Here is a 24378-nt window from a genome sequence, read left to right as displayed (position 1 = left end):
ACCAAAAAGATTACAAGGAATTTTGTGGCGAGAGGAAAGCAACAGATGAGAGATCTGCAAGGAACAAAGATACAGATAGAAGCAGGGAAAGAAAAGTTGGCAGTGGAAAAAGAAATAATTATAACAGGGAACCCTTACCAAGTTGTTTTTAGGGGGTCTAGAAATTTAATTTTCTCCAATGGGAACAAAAAATTGGTGAGTAAAAAAAGGACCCCAAGAATAAAGAAAAATGATAGAGCCAACAAAAGTAGGTCCCATTTAACTCTTCTTTCTTGTAGTTTTCCATTTTAATTTTTAATATTGAGAGCAATTGGGGCGGCTAGGTGGCGCAGTGGATAATGCACCAGTCCTGGATTCAGGAGTACCTGAGTTCAAATCCAGCCTCACACACTTGACACTTACTAGCTGTGTGACCCTGGGCAAGTCACTTAACCCTCGTTGCCCCACAAAAAAAAAAAAAAGGATTAAAAAAATATATATTGAGAGCAATTGCATTTGTTCCTGATGAGTGGAATTCTAAAATGACCCCTTTCCCTTGGACCTTTTATCTGCCACCCCCAACCCAGCAGCACAGTATCTTTTTTTCTGTATGCTTCTCAGAAAAACAGCATGAGAATTAGATGCAGTTCATTCCTCTGGATCCCTTCCTCCATGCCCCTCCCCACCTCCAAAATAATTTCTTAACCAAAAATTTAGGATTCTACACCTGCCCTCTCCTGAGAGACAATGGAGAATGTGAATAAGGACCCTGGATAAAAGAGACATTTACAAAAGATTATTATAGTGGGGTCATGCCCTAATCTTTCTATGTCAGGTCCTACTTAGAACCCTCAAGTGTGGGGTGGAGTGGGGAGGAGAGGGCAGTGAATAGGAGAACTCTGAGAACAAGAGTTCTGTATCAAGGCCATGGACCAAAACCTGAAGCCACCTCTGTTGTGCTCTCTGACCACATGTTACCCAGAGAATACAAGCCTGGGTATTGCCCAGGCAGGGTGTGTAAACCTGGCAGATCATACATACATGTTGGAGAGGGGGCTGGTTATTGTTGTTCAGTTGTGTCCAACTCTTCATGACCCTTTTGGGGGTTTTCTTGGAAAAGATACTGGAGTGATTTGCCATTTCTTTCTCCTGATCATTCGACAGATAGGAAAATAGAGGCAAACTGGGTTGTTAGTTGTCCACGGTCACACAGCTGGTAAGTGTCTGAAGCAGGATTTGAACTCAAGTCTTCCTGAGGGTGGGGGGCAGTACTCTATCCATATCATCCAGCTGCCCTAAGGGGGGGAGGAGAAGAACTCAGAAGAATACCTATACTATACTACATACCCAATGCAATCTAATTTTGTATTCACAGATATACAAAGATAAAACAAACCTTGCCATCGAGGAGTTTATATTATTTGGGGAGAGGGGGGCATGTAAACAGTAAGCTTACATAATAATATTAGCTAAGCAGGAGAGAGCATTAATAATTAAGGATATCAGGAAGAGTTTCCCAAAGGAAGAATCACATGAGCCTTTAAGAGCAGTTGGTGAGGCCAGAGGAAGAGATCGCATCCCAGGCATGGGGGACAGACAGGCTGGAGCTCTAAGCAGACCTTGACACCAGAAGATCAGGGAAGGATCCCTTGCAGCCAGTGTTCTTCTTGTCCTCCACTGCCTCCCAGGGGAGGGTGGATGTAAGGGCCAAAAGGCTAGAGATAGAATGAGGAGTTCAGAGAATACTTAGTAGGCTATTGTAGTTCAAAATGAATGATAAGGGGCAGCTAGATGGCACAGTGGTTAAAGCACCGGCCCTGGATTCAGGAGTACCTGAGTTCAAATCTGGCCTCAGACACTTAACACTTACTAGCTGTGTGACCCTGGGCAAGTCACTTAACCCCCATTGCCCCACAAAAAAAAAAAATGAATGATAAGCCTGGAAAGATAGGCTGGAACCAGATAGTGAAGAGTTTTGAATGCCAAGCTAAGGATTTTATATTGGCAGCTAGGTGGTGCTGTGAACAAAGTTCTGGGCCTGAAGTCAGGAAGACTCATTTTCCTGAGTTCAAATCCAGCCTCAGACACTTACTAGCTGAGTGACCTTGGGCAAGTTACTTAACCCTTGTTTGCCTTCTATTTCCTCATCTGTCAAATGTGCTGGAGGAGGAAATGGCAAACCACTCCAGTATCTTTGCCAAGAAAACCCCAAATGGAGTCACAAAAAGTCAGACTGAAAAATGACTGAAGTTTTTTATGTTTTGTTCTGTAGGCAATTAGGAGTTACTGAATATTCCTAAGCAGAAGAGGTCCAGAGTACATGATGAGGGTGGCATGGGAGGCATTGGGCAGTAGTTTTGCAAAGCTTTGCTTTGAGCAAGGAAGGATCAATTTTGAGCAGGAATTCTTAACTTGGAGTTCAGGAACTTTTAAAAAATATATCTTGACTACTATATTTCCTTTGTAGTCTTGAGTATTTTATTTTAAGCATTTAAAAACATTATTCTGAGAAAGGGTGCATAGGCTTTACCAGAATGCTAGAGGCATCCATGACACTCCCTGTCTAGAGCTTAAACTTATGGTGCTGCTGCAAAAATCAAACTGCGCTACCACCCACGATAAAGAAAAATGTGGAGTCTGAATTTGGAGTCACAGGGCTTGGGTTCGAATCCCAACTCTTCTATTTGCTCCCATGTGACCTTGGGTGAGACATTTAGTCTCTCTGAAATTCAATTTCCTTATCTGTAAAATGAGGAAGTTGGACTAAATGGCTTCTGAGATCCTTTCTGTCTCTAATTCTGTCATCTTATAATATCTTCTTAATGTTTCGTTTTGTGGTTGTGGTTGTTTTGTTTTTGTAGTTGTTCTTTATCCCTCAACATTTTACCTAAATGGTTTTTAGAATGTGCCTCTTACAATGTCATCAGGGGAGACTTCAGGGCAAAAACCACATATTCCATATGGTTATGTAATATTTTCCTTTGACAGCTTAGAACTATGGAATCAGTTTCAGAGCTGGGAAAGGTCCTTAAGGATTTTCAAGTCCAAGTCTCTCATTTTATAACTGAGTAAACTGAGGCCAAGAGAATAGATGACAAAACACTTATCAAGCACTTACTGTACTGTGCTAAGTGCTATGTATTATAAATATAGCCTTGGTGCAGCTTTAAGCTTTAATAGCTTAAATCTACGAAGACTTTTGTCTATGAAGACTTTTCTTAAAAACAAAAACTTTTGGGACACTGTACAAGTGAACACAATACCCTTTCCTCAAGGAGCTTAAATTTATAGAGGGAAGACAACAAATATAGGGGATTGGTAGCCATTGTTTTGACAGTATTGAGTTGATTCGTGTGTTCAGAACCAGAGTTGGAAATCAAGAAGATGGTGGGGGAAAAGAAAGGGGAGGGTGGTATTTAGAGAAGGGTATATGCAACGTAGCATGATTATGGTTGAAGAGTGACATGGTGTATCTGAGTTCGGGTATGGTAAATATTCACCAATAAGAAGCTTAGAATCCAAGAGAGGTAAAGAGATTTCATCATGATCACACCCTAGTTAGTGACAAAGCTGGTGTTGGTACCCATCTACTGATTCCTAGGGTAGTATAATATCTACCACCTCCTGATGACTCCTTTTTCTGAAGTATCCTGGACTATCACAGAATCACAGAATTATAGAACCCCCAAATTCCTAGAATTGGATGGGATGTTAGCTGTCATCCAGGCCAACCAGTAACCAATAGGAATCCCTACTATATAACATACTTGGCAAATGGTCTTCCAGCCTCTACCTTAAGATCTCTAATGAAGATGAATCCACCATTTCCTTTTAAACAACTCTCATAGTTAGAAAGTTTTTACTGATATCAAGCCTAATGAATTTTCCTATTTCCAACTTACCCTCATGGCTCCTGGTGCTGTTCTCTGGGACCAAATAGAACAAGTCTAGTAACTTTGTCACATGATAGCCCTTCACATGTTTAATCATAATTCTTATGTACTTGGTCCCCACCTTCATCCCTGTCATCTATCCTTTAGGATAACATCCCCAGTTCCTTTTATTTTTTCTCATATGGCTTGGCCTTAAAGCCCTTCATTATCATATTTTGTCACCACTCAATACTCTTGAGGTTTTCAATGTCCTTTTTTAAACTATGGTGTCCCATGTTGAATACTATATTCCATAGAAGAGAGGTATTATCACCAATTTATTCATGGAAGATATGTCCATCTTAATGCAGATCACTTTATTTAACTGACCATATTCTTCTTGGAACTTATTTAGGAAAATAGAAATACAAATACATTCTTAAATTCTTGCTCACTTGCTTCCCAGTAAACCTGAGTTCAATTCTTGCCTCTGACACTTACTAGCTCTTTGACCTTAGGTAAGTCACTTAACCTCTATTTGCCTCAGTTTCCTCAACTATAAAATGGTCATAATAATAGCACCTACCTCCTAAGATTGTGTGAGGTTCAAATGAGTTAATATTTGTAAAGTGCTTAGCCCAGTGCCTGGAACATAATAGTTGCTATATAAATGCTAGTTGTTGTTGTTGTTGTTGTTGTTCTTGTTCCCAAACGGATGTTAGTGTCAATTGTTTTTTTGTTGATCTTTTTTTTTTTCAATCAAGTCCAACTCTTCATGACCCCATTTTGGGGTTTTCTTGGCAAAGATACTAGAGTGCTTTGTCATTTCCTTCTCCAACTCATTTTTTTTTTTCATGAGGAGGAAACTGAAGCAAACTGAGTTAAGTGATTTGAGCTGGTAAGTGTCTGAAGCCAGATTTGAACTCAGGAAGATGAGTGAGTCTTCCTGAATCCAGGCCAGGCACTCTAATTAGTTAATTTAGCCCATATTAGCTACTGAATGGTACAGTGAAAACAAGATTGAACTTTTACTCAAAAGACCTGTGTTTGAGCTACTCTGTTCTATACTAGCTATGCTAGCAAAAACAAGTCAGTGTACCTAAGTTTTGGTTTCCTCAAGTAATCATTGTACCTATCTTTCATACTTCATGGGATCTTCGTGAGGGCCTTACAAGATAATATATGTGAATGTAAGGATGGAGGATTGACCTACTTGTATGCACTGTCATAGGACTGGCCTTCAGGGGATTGACAAACCCACATGGAGGGGGGGAGGAGAGCTACATGACAGTGCTTTGAAACAAGAAATTACCATGCAAATATCAGATATCACCATCAGCAGCAATAGCATTATAGCTTTTTTTTTTTCTCTAGCATGTTTATGAGAAATGTGGAGGATGAGAAAATAAATAAAGACCTGAAATGGTCATCTGACTCCACGTTCCCAATTTGATACTTTATTTAATGTGGCTGAAACAAACTTTACTGTTTCCCTGCCTCCCCTGTCTGAATTTATGTTTTCATTCTATATTATCGAGTGTCATGGGATTAATGAACTGACATAATTAAATTTGATGTATTGAATTTCTTTGCTTAACCCCTATTGCTGTGGAAGCTGTATTGAGTGTTGCATAAGGCTAGGGTTTGGGACAGGATCAATATTCACATCACAATCTAATCATGATGCACCTCTGCCCTAAGATAACTGTAAAGCTTTATGGCTACCAGATAGATAGATAGAAAGAAAGAAATCTAATCAGTTCATACAGATATAAGGAACTAAAAAAATTCACATACCCTGAATTTACCTTTAATTCTTTTTCAGAATAGTTTGCCTTGAGACTACTCAAATTTACCCATTGTTTTCTGTGCTTTGTAATCTTCCCTAAGTGAAGCTACTTGTATTTTATCAGTTTTTTATCCTTAATGACAGTTTTTTGTAAAATGACTGATATTATTCAGTTAGATAGTTTGTGTCATGATTATTATGCCATTTTGATTAATTAATTGTCATTTTATTTTTAAAAAATTGGTTTTTTTTGGTGAGGCAATTGAGGTTAAGTGACTTGCCTAGGGTCACACAGCTAGTAAGTGTTAAGTGTCTGAGGTAGGATTTGAACTCAGGTCCTCCTGACTCCAGGGCCAGTGCTCTATCCACTGTGCCACCTAGCTGCCCCGATGAATTATTGTCTTTTAAAAAAAAAAACTGATTTAGATTTTACACTAAGCTAACTATAAGTATACCTGTTCTTTATCGCAGCTATCACTGAAAAGAAGAGGAAGTAAAGACTTGCAAAAATCTGATAAAAAGTCACAGCAGACTCCCACAGAGGTAAGTTGATACGAAATGCAAGTCTCACAAATCCCATCTGGTAACACAATCAAGGGACATGTTCTGATACTTCTTCATTAATTATTAAAGTTGCAACAGATTTCATTAGTTAATCAATTATCTGAGGATTTAAAATATATATATACTTATTAAACTGGAGAAATATTTTCCCGTAAGCTTTTTCTTATTTTGTCCTCCCTATATCAGGCCCCCAAATCTCATAGGCTTGAACAAACTTCACAATTAACTGCTATACAATGTGGAAACAAAAACAAAGATCTAGTATATAAATTATTTACTGTATATCAGATATGAGAAAACAAGCATCCTGAGTCACTTCTATCACTGTTACTGCTGATGTCTTAATTCTGGAAATACAGTCCCATATTCAGCTTTCTCAGGAAACCAATTAAATTTTCATCTCAAGAATTCCCTTCAGGCAGCTTGCTGGTGCAGTGGATGAAGCATAGGCCCTAGATTCAGGAGGATTTGAGTTCAAGTCTGGCCTCAAACACTTGTCACTTGCTGGCTGTGTGACCCTAGGCAAGTTGCTTAACCATCATTGCCCCTCCCCCCCCCGAAAAGAATTCTTTTCACATTTTTCTTTATAAAATAAGAGTAAAATAAAAGTTCTCTCAGGAAATAAATTATCTTAATCCTTTCTTTTCATACTTCCTTCAGTCTTTCTCCAGCCATTGGGATTAATAGTCTCTCCAGAAGGAGATTTCATCTATTACCTCTTAAAGATACAGTAATAGTAGCCTTAGTGTCTGTGAGAGATGCTATTGAAGCTGGTGCCACATAGGATTATAATCTAAGCATAGATGTAGGGTAACATGTACATATCCATAACAGAACTATTTAATTAGTGTATTCTTAAATACATCTATTATTGGTTTAATGATTCATTGAATTACATAATTTCAGAAATCATATGTGACCTAGAATCCCTTCTACCATCCACACATAGTCGTCTAACCATTGTTTGAAGACCTCTAATGAGTGTGAAACTGCTTCTCCCCAAAGCATTCCATTCCTTTTACATGTACTGATTGAGAGTTTTTCCATTTACCAAGTATAAATCTGCATTTCTGCAGCTTGTCCCCATTGTTCATAATTCTGTCCTCTAACCCTAGGAGAAATCTCTTTAAGACAGCTATCATGTTCCCAAGTCCTTCCTTCTGTGACCTAATTATCTCCATTTCCTCCAGCTGATCTTCCCATGGGCTGAAACCTTCCCCCATCTTGGTTGCCCTTTTCTAGATATTCTCCAGCTTAATAAAGTATTTTTTAAAATGTAACTCTTAGAACTGAACATAGTACTCCAGATACGGACTGTCACCTTCCTCATTCTAGACACTAGACCTTTTAAAAAATCAGGTTAAAATTGCACCAACCCTTTTGTAGCTGCCATAAATCATGGTTAGCTCATAATGAGTTTATATTCAGTTCAAGAACCATTTTATTAAGTTCCTACTATGTGCCAGGCACTGTGCTAAGTGCTGCAGATAAAAATAAGAAAAAAGAACATCTCTACCCTCAAAGTGCTTACAATCTAATGGGGGAAAGCAACACATAGAAGGTAGCTGGAAAGCTGATGGGGATGGGGATGGGGAGATTACAGGAGGCAGCTTGTTCATGGAGTTAAAACCAAACAGAGCTACAGATAGAGACTCTGAGATCTTTACCAAACTAACTAATGGGAATCCACAACTCTTCCATCTTGTGTTTGTATGGATGGCATGTTTTCTTTTAATGGTGTTGTTTTTTGCTTCTCTTCTTTCAGATTGTCCTATCCTTCACTTTGTGTTTGCATTCTCAATAACGGGTCCTCTCTTTTGTGTCTTTATTGAAACTTGCCATTGTGTTTTCTATTCTGCCAATTATTTCTCCTGTGCAGGCCATAAATTCTGCTCTCACAATTCTCATTTCTCTTTTAAACCACCTGGGAACAGCATGTTGTGATTCTATACTCGCCTTGAAATCCACGTATCCTCTGCCTCATCAGATGTTGAATCACTTTCCTTTGTTTTGCAGTATTTATTCATAGAGGCCTGAACTTGTTTACCAGATTTGGAGCCCATATTTCATTCTGCTCTTAATGTCTTCCCTATTGGTTAATCTGCTTATGTGCAAGGTCTTTATGTGTTTGTTTTTTCTTCCTGAGATCTTTAGTATTTTCAGTATTTTTATCATTATCATCCTCTCTCACTTCTGGTGGTTTCCCTGGGAGCTGAATTTCAGAGTGTCTCAGCCTCTTCCCATGCTGGGCAATTAACAGTTCCCTGACCTAAATCTCTGCCCCTAGTGACTTTTGGGGAGACAGAACTGGTTCCATATGGATACTGAGCTCTTTCCTTGAGGCTTAGCAAGTACCACACAGCTTCCCCTAAAACACAGTGTCCTGCCAGGTTCCCTCTGTTCCTCAGTTCTCTGGCTCATAGTTGCAAAAGTGTGCTACACTGCTGCTATCACAGCCTGATCAAGTTTCTGCCTTGCAGTTTGGATCTGCATACACTGCCAAGAAAGAGGTTAGTGTATGGGGTTGCATCCTTTTGCATGTGCAAGGGCTTGGATTGGCTAGTGAAGCCTTTCTGCCTGGAGCCTGGTGAATGATAGAGGACAGGGTACTGAATAAAGTATAAGAGAGGTATTGGATTCATGTACCCTAGACTGGGGAGACAGCTGAAATTGCTTTATCTCTGGTGTATAAGTTTCTGTTTTGGAGAGATTTGAGAGTTTGTAGGGATCTGAGAAAATTCTTAGTCTTCCATCTTGTTGTACACATGAGGCTGTTTATTAAACCCAAATAGATCCTTACATTTATTTTGACCAAATTTCACCTCATTGCCCCATAGCTAAAGTAATGAACAGCTGTTAAGATTCTTTTTTCTTAATTTATTTTTTTGTGGGTTAAGTGACTTGCCCAGGGTCACACAGCTAGTAAGTGTCAAGTGTCTGAGGCCTGATTTGAACTCAGGTACTCCTGAATCCATGGCCGGTGCTTTATCCACTGCATCACCTAGCCGCCCCCAGCTATTAAGATTCTTAACTAACTTACAGCGCCCCTCAATGCTATCTGCAGGTTTCTAAAACATATTTAGATCTGTATTCTGTTGTTCACATCTTAAATTATCCTTCCAAATTATTATCAGTCAGATATTCCCTTGAAACAGAAACTCAAGATAAAGGACAAAAAAAGTTACAACAAACAGCAAGCATCCTTGACACACATTTCCCAATCAGGAAAGAAAAATGATGATGAGCACTGCTTGTCCCTTCCCTATGTTGATAAATTAGCATGAGTCTAGGAGAGCAATGAAAGGCAAGTAAGTGATTTTCCCATAAGATAAACACATTATAATATTTGGAACTCTACAATAATTCAAAAGTGGACTGACAAGCGAGTTCTCAGTTGTCCTCACTTGCTGCTTCTCAGCAATGGAAGGTTGAAGCAGCCAAAGGCTGTTGAATGAGTTCAGCAATCTATCATCAGTCTGAGCAGGAATGGGATTAGGGCTACCAAAACACTGCCACATTAATGTCAGAAACACTAGCATTAGTCTGAATGGGGGAGGACAGGAGTGTCATCTCAAGGTCTACCAGCTCCAGTAGGAAGAGAAGCTGTCCAAGAAGAGTCCCTTTGCCTTCACAACCATTTCTGCTTTTCCCCTTCCTCCTTTGGTTCATGCCTCTTTGGCATTCTCCAAAATTCCTGCAACTCATCTCCGGCCTTCCTATGTGACTTCCTGGGTGATGTCATCATCTATTTAACTCTCATTATAGCTAATAATAGCAACAATTTATATAGTGCTTCAAGGTTTGCAACACAATTAATCTTCCCAACCATTTAACAGATATTATCTCATTTGGTCTTCACTACCAGATATTTGAGGCTACCAGTTTCACTTCTGGATCTTTTCTCAGATTTTCTCCTATGAATTTCTGGGAGTCTCACCTGCTATCCCTTCTCCAGCATTTGTAGTTACACTCAATAGTATCTACTTTAGCTGATACATGTAGGCAATTTTCCTATCTCCCCTCTTCTCTTTAATTGAAGGCTTTTAAAAATAAGATTTATATGCAACCATATGCACACATATGCATGTGTGTAATTTTTTATCAATCCTTGTTATTTTAAATACTTAAAATTTTTATACTATGAAGACTCATTTTGATTTTTACAGCTTTCTTATTTTAAAAAATTGAGCTAATTTACAAAGGTAGAATTCTTTTCCCATTACTGAGTAAAATTTCCACAAAATTAGATTGATTTTATATAAGTGGTTCCAAATCTTGTTGTTTTACATTTTCTCATTTCTATATCTTCTTTACCACAATGTAATTTATCTTTATGGCCAATACTTTTTATGACTCATACATTCCCTATTCTGACCCTGAGTCTTTATTTCCAAGATCATCTTCTCTTTTCCTTTTCCTTTTAATGAGACCATATAGGGCTCTTTCTCTGATAATATCCTTTTTTGGCTCATAATTTTAGTTATCTAGCTCCAAATGTCTTTCTCACATACTGAAAAACCAGTGTATTGCTATATATCCTTCCCTTTTTATTCTTTATTCTAGTTCTATCTCGTTTACCCTAGAACTTTTTGTTGGTTATAACCAGCATTTTATGCAAATCATTCCACTTGGCATCCCTGCCGAGTCTTCATTCTTATTTCCCTCAACCTCAATAATATTTTTAATGTTTCAATCCTCTAACCTATCTGTGAAGGTACCACTTCCTTTATCTGGTCAAGGGTCTACATCTAGCCTCACCTATGTGAAAGGATAAAGTCAGATAGGAACATATTAATGTAACCCCATTATATTTTTCTACAGTGGTTAGTATTAATTCATAAAAGAAGGGGTATATTCTACTTTTGGGGATCAGTAGAAAGGAAAGACCTTTTTTCCCTCATAGGCCAGGCTAGGTATAGATCCTCAATAAAAAATCTGAAGTAGTCTATTATGTATGCTTATAGAGAATTATCCCTAATTCCTTCACAGGGCAAAAAAACTAAGAGTGTAGTATACTTCAAAGAACACTGAATTTGGAATCAGAATATGTATGTTCTTATCTTAGACCTTTCATTTACTACCCGTTTAACTTTGGGCAAGTCACTTCAAGTTTCCAGGCCTCAGTTTCTTGATCTGTAAAATGAGGTTGGATTTGATACTACTATATTTTGATCTCTTGGAGATTATTTTATCCAAACTTCCAGTGCCCCTCCCATGAAGTTCCTAAGGCCCCTGTCAGGTCTAGAACCTATGATGCTTTCTTCATCTGATTTACCTCTTAGTTCTCTGAGATCTTTGCATCACTTGACTAGTCTTTGTCCAGTGATTTACATTTTACAAAACTGTAAGCATCTAAGCCCTTTTAGAGTCTAGTTCCCTAATCCTTCCACCTTGATAAGCACTAACTTTTCTATCATTCCCTGAGAGACAAAATGAGTGACCATGACTTGGTAATGAGTTCTATGTTTATTTCCTCAATCCCTGAACCCTTCTTCCTCTTGTCTAAGATTTCCCCCCATGGGTTTCAGATTATAAAAATCTCATTTCATCTAATTTAGACCCTTTCTTGGAGATCTCAGGTCTCTGTTACAGGAAACTAGTTGGTTAAAACCACTTTTTAAACTGATTGTTAAAGTTAGCACTGCCCATATTTGTGAAGTTGGCTTTTCTATATTATTTAACAAATTCAACAGATGTTATTGAATCATCTACTATGTGCAAAGTGCCAGTGAGAAAAACACAAAAACCAAGAAACTCCATACCTGAAGGAACTTACATTCTATTGGGAAATATGACATACACAAACAAGTAAATGGAAGGTAATTTGAGGAGAGGGTGCTAATGTCTGGGAGGGGAGAATCAGGGGACATCACTTAGGAAAGACCCATAGTTTGCATAACTAGCCTTTGGGCCCACTTATCCATGCTTTAAACAGAAAGCATGAAAGGTAATCTACTCCTCTTCTGGATACCAAGCTCCTTTTCTACTTAGAGCCAAATTTCCTAGCTTTTGAGAAATGAATTTATACTAGTTCCATTGCCAGAAAGAGTCACATCTTTATAGAGTAAGGTGGTATTTTTTACTTTATATCTCACATCCTTTATTCTTTTTTTGCACACAAACCCCATCAGTCTTAACTGGATAATTTCCTTTTTTATAAATATTTCAATCAGTCTTTATGTGTATCCAAGGGAGTGCCCTTTAATTCTATATTCTTACAAACTAATGCTAAGTAGTTGGCTTTGTAAGTCAGTTGAAGGCAGGGAATATTTTCATCCCTATCCCTTTTCCCCAACATGCAGGTAAAATTTCCATAGCATTTTCCTTCTTGTCAAATACAGGAAAAATACCATATCCTTAAAAAATATTTCCCTTAAATAAGATTAATTTTTCCAGGTTGGGGATAGGAAAGATAGCTGACTTTTTTCCTTCCCTAATTCATGAATTCATAATCTGCCAACCCATTTCACTTAGCTTTTGAACAATAGCATGTATATACTTTAAATTAAAATCTACTCCTAATGTAACACATGCTTGCTCTCATGCTCTGTCTCTGTCTCTGTCTCTCTGTTTCTCTCTTTCTCTGTCTCTGTCTCTCTCCTCCCTCCTTCCCTTTTTTCTCTCCCTCTCTCCCTCATTCTTCCTGTTTGAGCAACGAATTTCATTCCTTTCAAGATTCAGCTAAAGTGCCACCTCCTCTAAGAGGTCTATATTGATTTCCCCAGACAAGGAATAACCTTAAACCCATTCCATTTTAAGCAATAATTTTCTTTCTTCATATTTGGCCTTGTTTTGTTGAGCTAAAATGGTTTCCATTTTTTTTTTCTATCAGTGAAAGTCAGAGATCAATATATAGAGGAATGTATCTCTGACCTTCAATAGTGTTATGCAATTTGTATTCCATGCTCCTATTTTAAAGTTGTGCTTTACACAGTAATCCTTTATCTATTTAAAAATGTTCTTCAAAACTTTCTTTGAAATTCCTATTTTCTTTCTGATTTTGACTGTCCTCTTTCTACATCTTCCATTTTTCTGAGGTTCTCTTACCTACCTGCCTAGTCTACCCCCTATGCCCCTGATCTCCTATTTATTATTGGACCTGAGTTTCATTGATAGTGAGCCCATTACCCATTTTTTTCCTCCTATGTCTCTTCCTGCCATTTCGCTAAAAGTTCTTATCTCACCAATTTCTTTCCACCACTGTAAGGCTCAGATAATGCTGTTTCTATTAAGGTGGGATCAACTTATTTTCTTTCTTCATCAAGAGATATCTTTTCTCTGTGTTTCCTACATTAGATATCTTGTTCTTGTAAAGAAATATAGCAGGTGAAAGAAGGCTAGAATATACAATTGAATAGGAGACAACAACAAGAATAATAATATTTACAAAATGCTTTAAAGTTTCCAAAGTGTTTTACATCTGTATTCTCTCATTTGATCTATTATTATCCCAATTTTACAGATGAGGAAACTGAGGATGAGAGTGGTTAAATTACTTGACCCAGGGTCACAAAGCCAGCTAGTAATTGTCTAAGTCAGGATTCTAATTCAGGTCTTCCTGGCTCCATAGCCAATACTCTATGCACTATGCCACCTAGCTTCCTATTTTAGTTTAGCTGGTTGTTTTGGGTTTTTTTTCCCACTTTCTTATAAGTCAGTCCCTGAAACTCTCTTGGGAAGGGGGAAGGGAGCAGAATCCCTATTCCTCATCTGCTACTACTAATCTTAGTCTGATCTCTATCAACTAGAATCAGATAGAGAAGTAGATGGATGGATGGATGGATAGATAGATCAATGATATGAATTATGTCTATGACAGGCAGACAGATAGATGATAGATATACAGATGCATAAATTAAGAATATGGGAGGAGGAGGAAGCCATAGCAAAGAAGGCACAGAAGAAACTCATAAAGGTAGGTATAGAATAATGAGGGACAAGCTAGGTGGAGCAGTGGATAGAATGATGGTCCTAGAGACAGGAAGACTCATCTTCCTGAGTTCAAATATTGTCTCTGACACTAGCTGTGTGACCCTAGCCAAGTCATTTAACCTCTATCTGCCTCATTCTCTTCATGTTTAAAATAGGAATTATCATAGCTCCTACCTCACTCTATTGTTGTAAAGATTATCTGAGATAACATCTGTAAATAACTTTGTAAACCTTAAAAGTCTGTAAGAATATGAGCTATTTTATCATTGAATTTTTCCTCCTTTTCTTTTGGGCAAAAGATGCCAGTTCCCTCTTGGTTTCACGTTTTTGATAGTTATCATGGAGTGATAGATAGGACTTTTGGACATTAAGTCAGTAGACTCTAGATTCAAATCCCACTACTGACACTTAACAACCATGTGCCACTCGGGAAGTCATTTAACCTCCCTTAGTCTTGGTTTCCTCATCTATAAAAGGGGCTAATAATAATGTCTGCCTCATGGTTTTGTGAAGATCACAAAAGTAACAGCACTTTCTAAACCTTAAAGCTCTACAGAAATATTAATTATTAGTGAAGTTATGGCAGCATTTCTTTAATCATGGCATCCTTTGGGGGCAGTTTGTATAAATATGCAGTATCCTCATTTCCCACAAAGATTGATCATAATTCTATTTTTTATGGAAAGCTTCCCTGAAATGCTTTATTCTTAGATTCTGATTTCTTGAGCATATATACAGAATGAAATTTAGAGTGTCTCCTTTAATAGTTATGATCCTTCTTTACCTATTTAAAGAAAAAAAATACTTTTATTTCCATCTTCTATGTTCCAGAGTTTAATTTTACCCTTAGACTGTCAGAAACTCAGACTAATATGATGTTTTTCTTGAGACTGTTAATATGTCACGGTATCTCTTTTTTTTTTTTTTTTTTTTTTTTTTTGCGGGGCAATGGGGGTTAAGTGACTTGCCCAGGGTCACACAGCTAGTAAGTGTCGTGTCTGAGGCCGGATTTGAACTCAGGTATTCCTGAATCCAGGGCCGGTGCTCCATCCACTGCGCCACCCAGCCACCCCCCACGGTATCTCTTAAACTAAAGTTACAGTGCTTCCTCTAGACACGGTTTCAATCCTGAAGATAATGAGCAGATTCTTCATGTCAACTTGCTAAATGAAACCACTACAAATTTATTCCAAAAGTTTGGGCCTTCTATTTTCTAGGACAATATTCTTCAAAAGAAATATAATTTATCTACTACTGCTCTGTAGTTTCTGTCAAACTTCTTTCTTCCAGAGATTTGAGCTACCACAGATATGTACTTTGGTATTAATCTAATCAAACTGGTAATCATGGTCTCCATCCCATGAATTTTTGCTGAGCAATCAATCTCATGCCTCATAAAATGGTTTCCACATTTCTTGGCAAAAAAGGGGTTGAAAGTGGGAAAAGTTTAAGAAGCCCTGATCCAGTCCAATCCACACCTGGAAAAAAACATTCCTTTTATAATACATACAACAAATCATCATCTAATTTGTTGTGAAGCTCTCCAATGATGGGGAAACCATCTTCTGTCAAGTCAGCTCATTCCACTTTGGGAGGATGCTAATTGTTAGGAATTTTTTTCCTGACAAATCTGTCTCTCAGAAATCTCTATACATTACTCCTAGTTCTGCCTGCTAAGACCAAACAAAACAAGCTTAATACTTCTTCCATAAGAAAACACTTCAAGTACTTACTTCAAGTACTTAAAGACAACTATCATATCCCCATGCAATGATTTCTTCTTTTTAAGTCTTAAAATGCATAATTTCTTAAACCATTTCTCACGTGGCATGAATTTGAGGCTCCTCACCATGCTAGTAGTCATCCAGTTCATCTTTTAAAGCATAATAGCCAACATTATATAATTAAAATAGCTTGTTTACATTCATATGGTGCTTTGCAGTTTACCAAGCTTTCTTCACAACAGCCTTATGAAGTTGATAGCTCAAATATAGTTTTCCTCATTTTACAAATTAAGAAACAAAGGCCTAGGAAAGAAAATCCAGTTAGTCACAGCATCAAGTACATTAAAGAAAGTCTAGAGTTTTTCTCTTTAGTAAGTCTTTCAAGTTGAGATCTGTGCTTATTTGCCTGACCCCAACCCCAACCCCTTCTATGTCTTGAGCTCTGTAGTCTCATATTTCCATCTGTTTACTGTTCATAGCCACCTGATTGTCCCATTGGTATCTCAAACGCATGCCCAAAACAGAACTCAGTATATTTTCCCTTAAACATATTCCCTTCACCTAATTTCTTTTTCTGTTGAGTGCATCACTATTCTTCCCTTTTTCTAGATTGTGAATTTAGAAATCAGCCTAGGCTTTTCATTCCCACTCTCTATCCCATATGATCAGTTGTCTATTCCATTTCCTCAATCTCTCCCATTCTTTCCAATTATACCACAACTGTCCTAGTTTAGCCCCTTAGCACCTCTTGTATGTATGATTAGAATAACATCTGAATTTTGCTCTCCATATTCAGTCTTTGCCCTCTCAAGTCTATCCTCCATGCAGTTGTGAAATTGATATTCCTAAAGCACAAATATCTGAATGTCACTCCTCTGCTTAAGAAGTTTGAGTGACTTCCCATTGCATTTAGGTTAAAATACAAACTCTTCTGTTTGGCATTTAAGGCACTTGACAATTTGATGCCACTCTGTCTTCCCAGGCTGATTATATATCACTTTGCAATCTAGCTAAATTGATCACTGCTTCCTGCACATGACATCCCATCTCTCACCTCTTTGCTTTTGCACAAGCTAGAAATCCCATGCTAGAAATGCCCTCCCTCCTTATCTCTACCTCTTGGGAAGCTTTCATTCCCTTCAAGATTCAGCTGAAGTGCTACCTCCTGGACAGCTAGGTGGTGCAGTGGATAAAGCATAGGCCCTGGCTTCAGGAGGACCTGAGATCAAATCTGGCCTCAGACACTTGACACTTACTAGCTGTGTGACCCTGGGCAAGTCACTTAACCTTCATTGCCCCACCAAAACCAAACAAAAAAAAATAATAAAATGCCACCTCCTCTAAGAGGCCCATCTTGATTTCCCTAGTTGTTAGTGCCTCCCATCACTGTGTATTTATGAAAACACATATTGTACTTGCTTATATATGAACATGTTGTGTCACTTAATAAAATGTAAGTTTCCTGTGAGCACGACTCTCTCACTATTGTTTTGGTATCCCCTGTGACAAGTACAGTGCCTGGCACAAAGTAAGCACTTGATGTGCTTACTTGTTGATTGTTGATATTGAAATATGAAATGCTTGTTGATTTATGATTTTTGTTGACTTAAGCACTTGTCTATTGTCATTATAATTGTACACAGTTACAGCACACGTTGATCAGTTGAGGTGACTGCCTGCAATTTGTTTATCACAGTCCTTTGTCCTACTCCACGTTCATGGCTACTTGTTCCCAAATGTTTATTTGCCAAGTAATTTGCAAACTTCCTCGGCACACAAACAAACCACATTGTCATTCACCTCTCCTTTGCCAACTCCTTTCCCATACGCATCTCTCGAATCAGAGCCTAAGCATGAGGGAAAGGAAATTCATTTTTCAGGGGTCTTCTTGAGTTATTTTCATGATTTATATAAAAAATGATTCCTATTCCTTTCTCTCTCTTTTTCAAACGAGGAGGATAGTGAAGATCTGAAGTGCCAGCTACAATTTGTCAAGGAAGAAGCTGCTTTGATGAGAAAGAAAATGGCGAAGATCGATAAAGAGAAGGACAGATTCGAGCATGAGCTACAAAAATACCGGTCATTTTATGGAGACTTGGACAGTCCTTTGCCCAAAGGGGAAGCTGGAGGACCTCCCACCACGAGGGAGGCTGAGCTCAAACTTCGTCTGAGATTGGTGGAAGAAGAAGCCAACATTTTGGGAAGGAAAATAGTGGAACTGGAGGTAGAGAACAGAGGCTTGAAAGCTGAACTTGATGATTTGAGGGGAGATGACTTCAATGGTTCAGCTAATCCCCTCATGAGAGAGCAGAGTGAATCCCTCTCTGAGTTAAGGCAACACCTGCAGCTAGTAGAAGATGAGACAGAATTGCTCAGAAGGAACTTGGCTGACCTAGAGGAACAGAACAAAAGGATCACAACAGAACTGAATAAGTACAAGTACAAGTCTGGGGCCCATGAGAGCTCAAGGCACCATGACAGCGCCAAGACTGAAGCCCTCCAGGAGGAGTTGAAGGCTGCCCGTATGCAGATCAATGAACTCAGTGGCAAGGTCATGCAGTTGCAGTATGAAAACCGGGTACTTATGTCCAACATGCAGCGTTATGACTTGGCCTCCCACCTGGGGATTCGGGGTAGCCCCAGGGATAGTGATGCTGAAAGTGATGCTGGAAAGAAAGAAAGTGATGATGACTCCCGTCCACCACACCGCAAAAGGGAAGGGCCCATTGGCGGAGAGAGTGACTCAGAGGAGGTCCGTAATATCCGATGCCTCACCCCAACCAGATCCTTCTACCCGACCCCAACCACCTGGCAAAAAAACTTCACAGACCGGCAGCAAATGAAAGACATCCGCTCAGAAGCAGAGCGTCTGGGAAAGACAATAGACCGGCTGATCTCAGACACTAGTACCATCATCACTGAGGCGAGAATTTATGTGGCCAATGGGGATCTATTTGGACTGATGGATGAAGAAGATGATGGCAGCAGGATCCGGGAGCATGAACTGCTTTACCGGATAAATGCACAGATGAAGGCATTTCGGAAAGAACTCCAGACTTTCATCGACAGGCTAGAAGTTCCAAAGTCATCAGATGACAGAAGTGCAGATGAGCCATTGTCTGTTAGTCAGGTACAGTTCCTCGTATTGCATCCTAAGTTGACGAAAAAGTCACTCCCAAATAGGTGAGGCTGATGCATTTATTTAGTCTGTATTTACAGGTTAGTTATTATTATACTCTCACTGGCTTACTGGCTTCTAAATGAAATTCTATAAAATCAGCTATCTCTTTTTGGATAATAGCAACTGAGCTTGCTTTTGAAGTACATATAACATGCCCAATCTTTTTATGCTCCTTCATGCTTGAACTTGATTATTTTCTTAGTAATTGTTTTCTTTACATTTTGCTTAAGAATAAAACTTTAAACTCCAAATTTCTTGATATCTTAAAGCCTGGAATTGGTTATTTACCCCCTACCTCTCCTCAGGTTTTCCTAGGGGGTACTGCTTTACAAAATGCCTGACCACAGGCTAAAATACATTCGCCAAGAGCCAGGAACGTAGAATTGTCATTTCACCTTCCTTAGAAGGAGAACCTGAAAATGAAACAAAAAATAAATAAATAAAAACATACATTGGGAGAAATAATAAAAGGAAGAGATTTCAATGTCATTTGAGCAGTTCTGTCCTGGAATAAACTCTGAAGTAACAGAGAAGCAAGTCGATTTACTCTGTAGCTTAAACCAACAGTAAGCCAAAAGCTAAACAAATAAACTTCAGGGGGAAAAAACCCAACATATGGCATAACTGGTTCTATAAAAGGAAAAACTAGCTTCTTCCTTCTCTCCTGGTTTCAGAACAGAGTCTGATGAAGAAGTAGTGTTTAGTTCAAAACACTGGCCATTTCAAATTGCCTCTTGTAGACAGAGGCATACACGTCGTGCGTACCAACTGCACATCACCAATTGAGTATTGAACAGAAAGACAGACATTGTTATATGAGGCCAGTCATACCTGATTTCATCCTTCCATTAGTCAAGTCCTTAAGAGCTCTCCACCTAAGCCATTATGCTAAAGTGTTGAAAAGAGATGAGGGATTGATATACTTTTATCAAGAGAGCAGTTAGTTACTGACATATAATTCTGGGTAACTTTAATGTTTCTGGCAATAACTAGAAACAACATGACCTTATCTGTTATTTTGAACCTTTTCTGATGATCTTTCTAGGGCGTACTCTGGAGGAGGTATCGGAGGGGGAGAGGATTGGGGAATATCCAGCTTAGTGATGAAACTAGGAGTTTGGAATTGAACGCTTAAAATATTCCTCTCCTTTAATGTACCAAACATTTGGCTTTGGGTTTCCTTGTGGCACACAAATCACAGGTACTATGAGCATATGGCTTAACAAAAATGGTCCCCTGGGGGAGAAAACTGTGAAAGAGTGCCTCTCACTTCTGAGTGAGAATAAAATTGTGGGTTTCCAGCTAGATACTCTTTGGGAATATAGGCTAAAACCATGGGATTTTCACCTCCTTTACTAGATACGATATTGGGTTGTTGCTTATTTGATGGTAGTTTTTGGATGGTCACTAATTAATTCTTCTATTTGTCTCTGTATTTACCTTCCCAGATGTTCCAGCCTATCATTTTACTTATTCTCATTCTTGTATTATTTTCATCACTTTCTTACACAACAATATTTAAACTTGTCTTTCTTTTTACACTGTTTTTTGTACTGTAAGCTTTTCATCATTTACTGTTCATTGTAGTATTATTTTCCATTTGTTTATTTTGTCCACCCTCCAAGATAAGAAGTAACAGACGTATAGTTTCTGTAGTAACCAATGCTATAAAAACACTGAAGACTGCTTGTTTCTTAAAAAAAAAAAAGACACACATACACACACAACCAGAGCAACTGATTGATATAAGAATCCTGTCTACAAGAATATTTCAGGTAAGGAAAAGAGTCAGCATAACTTTTTATGAATCACCTCGATTTTTGATTTTTCTTTAGGTCATTTTTCCTGTAGTTATCTTCACCATCTTGACTTAGCAATTGTGTGAATTCCTCAGATGATCCAAGTTTTTAGATGACACATCTGAAAAGAAAGTGTGGGAGGAGGAGGTAGAGGAGACCAATATGACGACTGCTCTAACTGGCCACATAAATATCAATAGTCATACACACACACACACACACATATATAGAAACATATGACTATTGTTATTTATTTTAACAATTGAAACAGCTTCATTGACATTTTCCAACAATGACAGGCTCATTTGAACATTCGGTTTAATCCTATTATTGAGTATACTATATACTAGGCATTTGGGGGAAAAAAACCCACTATATACATTATTTCTTTTGAGCCTCACCACAACTCCTCTGAAGAATGAAGTATTATCCCCACTTTTACAAATAAGAATAGTGAGACTTTGAGAATTGTCCATGGTCACACAGCTCACAAGTATCATTGGCAGTACTTAAACTCATATCTTCCTGACTCTGGGTCCAACAATCTATTTACAGCCACTCAAGGAAGCATCCTTGGAAGTAGGATGAGTAGGAATGATTTGGACCATGCTAATTTGCAGAAACGGAATCGTTCAGAAAAAAGATATGCTGTTGTAACAGAAAAGTGGGTAGTAATTTAGTACTTATGGAAAAGTAGCTATTATTGCATTGCTCTATTGAGCTGGGTCAGACAAATCCAATAACTTTGGTCTTCTGTCACACCTAGAGTCATTAGTTCCTAATCTGGTGTATAAGGTATTTTTTCTGTTATATTTAGAGTCCAATTATCTGTAGCAGATCCCTACAATAAACCCCTCTGAAAAAGGAAGACTAACTCCCTAGTTATGTGATTATGATTTTCCTAAAAGATTTGTTACCAATTTATTCAACATTTTCAATTCAATTCAATGAGCATTTGACTGTATGGCAGACACTAAGCTAGATGCTGGGAATACAAAGACAAAAATAAAAATAGTCCCTTCCCTTAAGGCACTTACATTCTATATAATACTCATTACATTGTGCGAAGGAACTCTTTATAAAAGGTTAGGAATAGCTTCTGCAACTGAGTCCTCAAGCCCTTCCTCAGAGTCTGTCTTCCATCTCTTCAACTGCCATCAGCTTTTAAACAGATATCAAAGGAATTTTAATTCTCCGACTTTCATTCTTCCTTCCACCAACTTTCATGGCCCAATGCCAGTAATCTCTCTCCTTCCATGGTTCATCTGAAACAAAAAGAGGTCAAAGTTGAAAAGATTAGCTAGAAAATTAAGGGGTGGGGAGAAGTAAAACAAAGGAAAAGTATACAAAGGTCAAGTGTTTTCAGTTCCACCCTGTTTGATTCTGTCTTCTATTGGGTCAGTGGTCAGCTCAGGAGTTGGAACTTACTCCCTAACAAGAGTTATAAATGGTCCCTCTTTTCAGTGAACTTCAGCTGGTTTTAACTTTCATTAGGTTTTAGACTCAATCTTGTTAGAATTGGAAGAGTTCATGGCTTTTAAAGGTCTTGCCATCTTCCTTGCTTGGAGTTTTGTCCTCTTGTCACTAGAATGGACTGTTTTTGTTTTCTGGTTTCAAACCTCTTATTAAATCCACCACTTCCAGTTCCATTTCCAGGTGCTTAGCTTTCACCTTGGTTCAATTAAAAATTACATTCATCAGCTCCACTCACTTTCCTATATGCTTATGTTTTTGACATATACCTACTCATCCCCTCAAACAAAGTGGTCCCCTTCTGGTCTCCTCTCATGATTTCATAATATTTCAGTTTAAAAAAAAACACATGAGTATTTGCACAGTTTCTACCCACAGAATAAAAGCCTAATTACATATTCAAGTTTGCAGAATTTCATAAAAATAGAAGTCACTTTCTGACTTTCCCCATGATCTAACCAATATGGATAGACTTTTGTGGACCAAGTGAGCTAGCATCACTCCAGTGATTTGCCTCATGCAGAACTATAGAAGATTTTCAGCATCTGCAGATCTAGTGATCTCCACAAATGTTTCCAAGCATTTAGGATACGAGTTCATTAGAACTAGTGGTAATTTGTAATGGCTGCAGAAACTTAGTCAAGTATAGGGATGGTGTGTCTTGGGCCCAGAAAAAAAGAGCTCTTAACTGTGAATCTTAATTGACTCACCAACCCTAAAAGATGAGGGTGCTCTGGAAGCCTCTATTTTCAGCTCCCAAAAGGTATACAACCCTGATATTCATAAGTGCATCTTCCATGGATTGTATTCTTTTTACCAGAAATACATGTTTGGGCCAGCTAGGTGGTGCAGTGGATAAAGCACCAGCCCTGGATTCAGGAGCACCTGAGTTCAAATGCAGCTTCAGACACTTGACACTTACTAGCTTTGTAACCCTAGACAAGTCACTTAACCCTCATTGCCCCGCAAAACAAAAGAAAAAAAAGTGTGTGGGTGTGTATAAACATACATATATATGCATATTTCATTGCTATAAGCAAAACTGTTTGCAAACTTAGAAACAGTGTGAACTTGTGATGTTCTTAGCTGCAGTTGTAATTTGTCAGAATGCAGCTTCACTTTGTCTTGACTATTCCTTTTAGTCAGAGATTTATAAAATGTGCAGCTGAATTGAAACTAGCCCTTAATATAATAAATCAAATGGAATTGCTCTCATTTCCTTTTTCTATTTTCCTTGATCCCAACCAAGGTCACAGTCTACTCTCCAAAACAAATTATAGCTTGGGAATTCTTGGCTATATCCTTGGAATAGCATCTATCTAAGAGCAGCATTTGGCTCCAATACTAAAAGAAAATGCCTGGGGACAAAAATTAGACCTGACTCATTCCATCTATGTACATACCTGCTGATGGGAAACTGTCACTAATTTTGTTTTGTTTTGTTTTGTTTTTTGTGGGGCAATGAGGGTTAAGTGACTTGCCCAGAGTCACACAGCTAGTACATGTCAAGTGTCTGAGACCAGATTTGGTCCTCCTGAATCCAGGGCTGGTGCTTTATCCACTCACTGTGCCACCCAGCTGCCCCAAGCTGTCACTAATTTCAAAGCCGATTTTATGTTCATGTGTATGTTAAAATGCATGTCTTAGAGGATATGGCATTCACTTATAATTACATGTGAATTTTTAGAATCAGAAATTGGCCACATTCTTCCTTTTGATTATTTAATTTTTTTTGTATCATGAAGACATATCGAGGCAACTAGATGGCATAGTGGATGGAGTAAAGAAGTGTGAGTTTCAATCCTGCTGCAGACACTAGCTGTGTGATAACTGGACATGTGTCTAAAATTCAGCCTCAGTTTCTTTATCTGTAAAATGGGGATAATAATAGTACCCACCTTCTAAGATTCCTGTGAGGATCAAAGTAACATAATCTACATGAAAAGTTATTTGTAAACCTTAAAGCACTACATAAATGTTAATTGTTACTATCATCATCATTATCTCTACAAAGAGTCCTCCTGCCTCATTATGATGTGGAATGGCTAGAGAGGCTTTCAGTCCA

At 38.3% G+C, this 24378-nt stretch overlaps 1 protein-coding gene across 1 annotated transcript in view; it reads left to right on the top strand.

Moving 5' to 3' along the window:
* SOGA3 (SOGA family member 3) overlaps positions 1-20624 on the top strand; it is a 44544-nt gene extending 23920 nt beyond the window's left edge. The window contains exons 5-7 of the mRNA XM_043962886.1: positions 6112-6183; positions 17815-18990; positions 20490-20624. Coding sequence (XP_043818821.1) covers positions 6112-6183; positions 17815-18990; positions 20490-20600 — 1359 coding nt within the window. The 3' untranslated portion in view covers positions 20601-20624. The remainder of the gene's footprint in view (positions 1-6111; positions 6184-17814; positions 18991-20489) is intronic.
* The last annotated feature ends 3754 nt before the right edge of the window (positions 20625-24378 follow it).

The sequence above is a fragment of the Dromiciops gliroides genome, chromosome 4 (assembly GCF_019393635.1).
Source record: "Dromiciops gliroides isolate mDroGli1 chromosome 4, mDroGli1.pri, whole genome shotgun sequence".
Taxonomy (NCBI): domain Eukaryota; kingdom Metazoa; phylum Chordata; class Mammalia; order Microbiotheria; family Microbiotheriidae; genus Dromiciops; species Dromiciops gliroides.
Note: the sequence above shows the minus strand (reverse complement) of the source record. Positions and strands in the feature narration are given on the sequence as shown.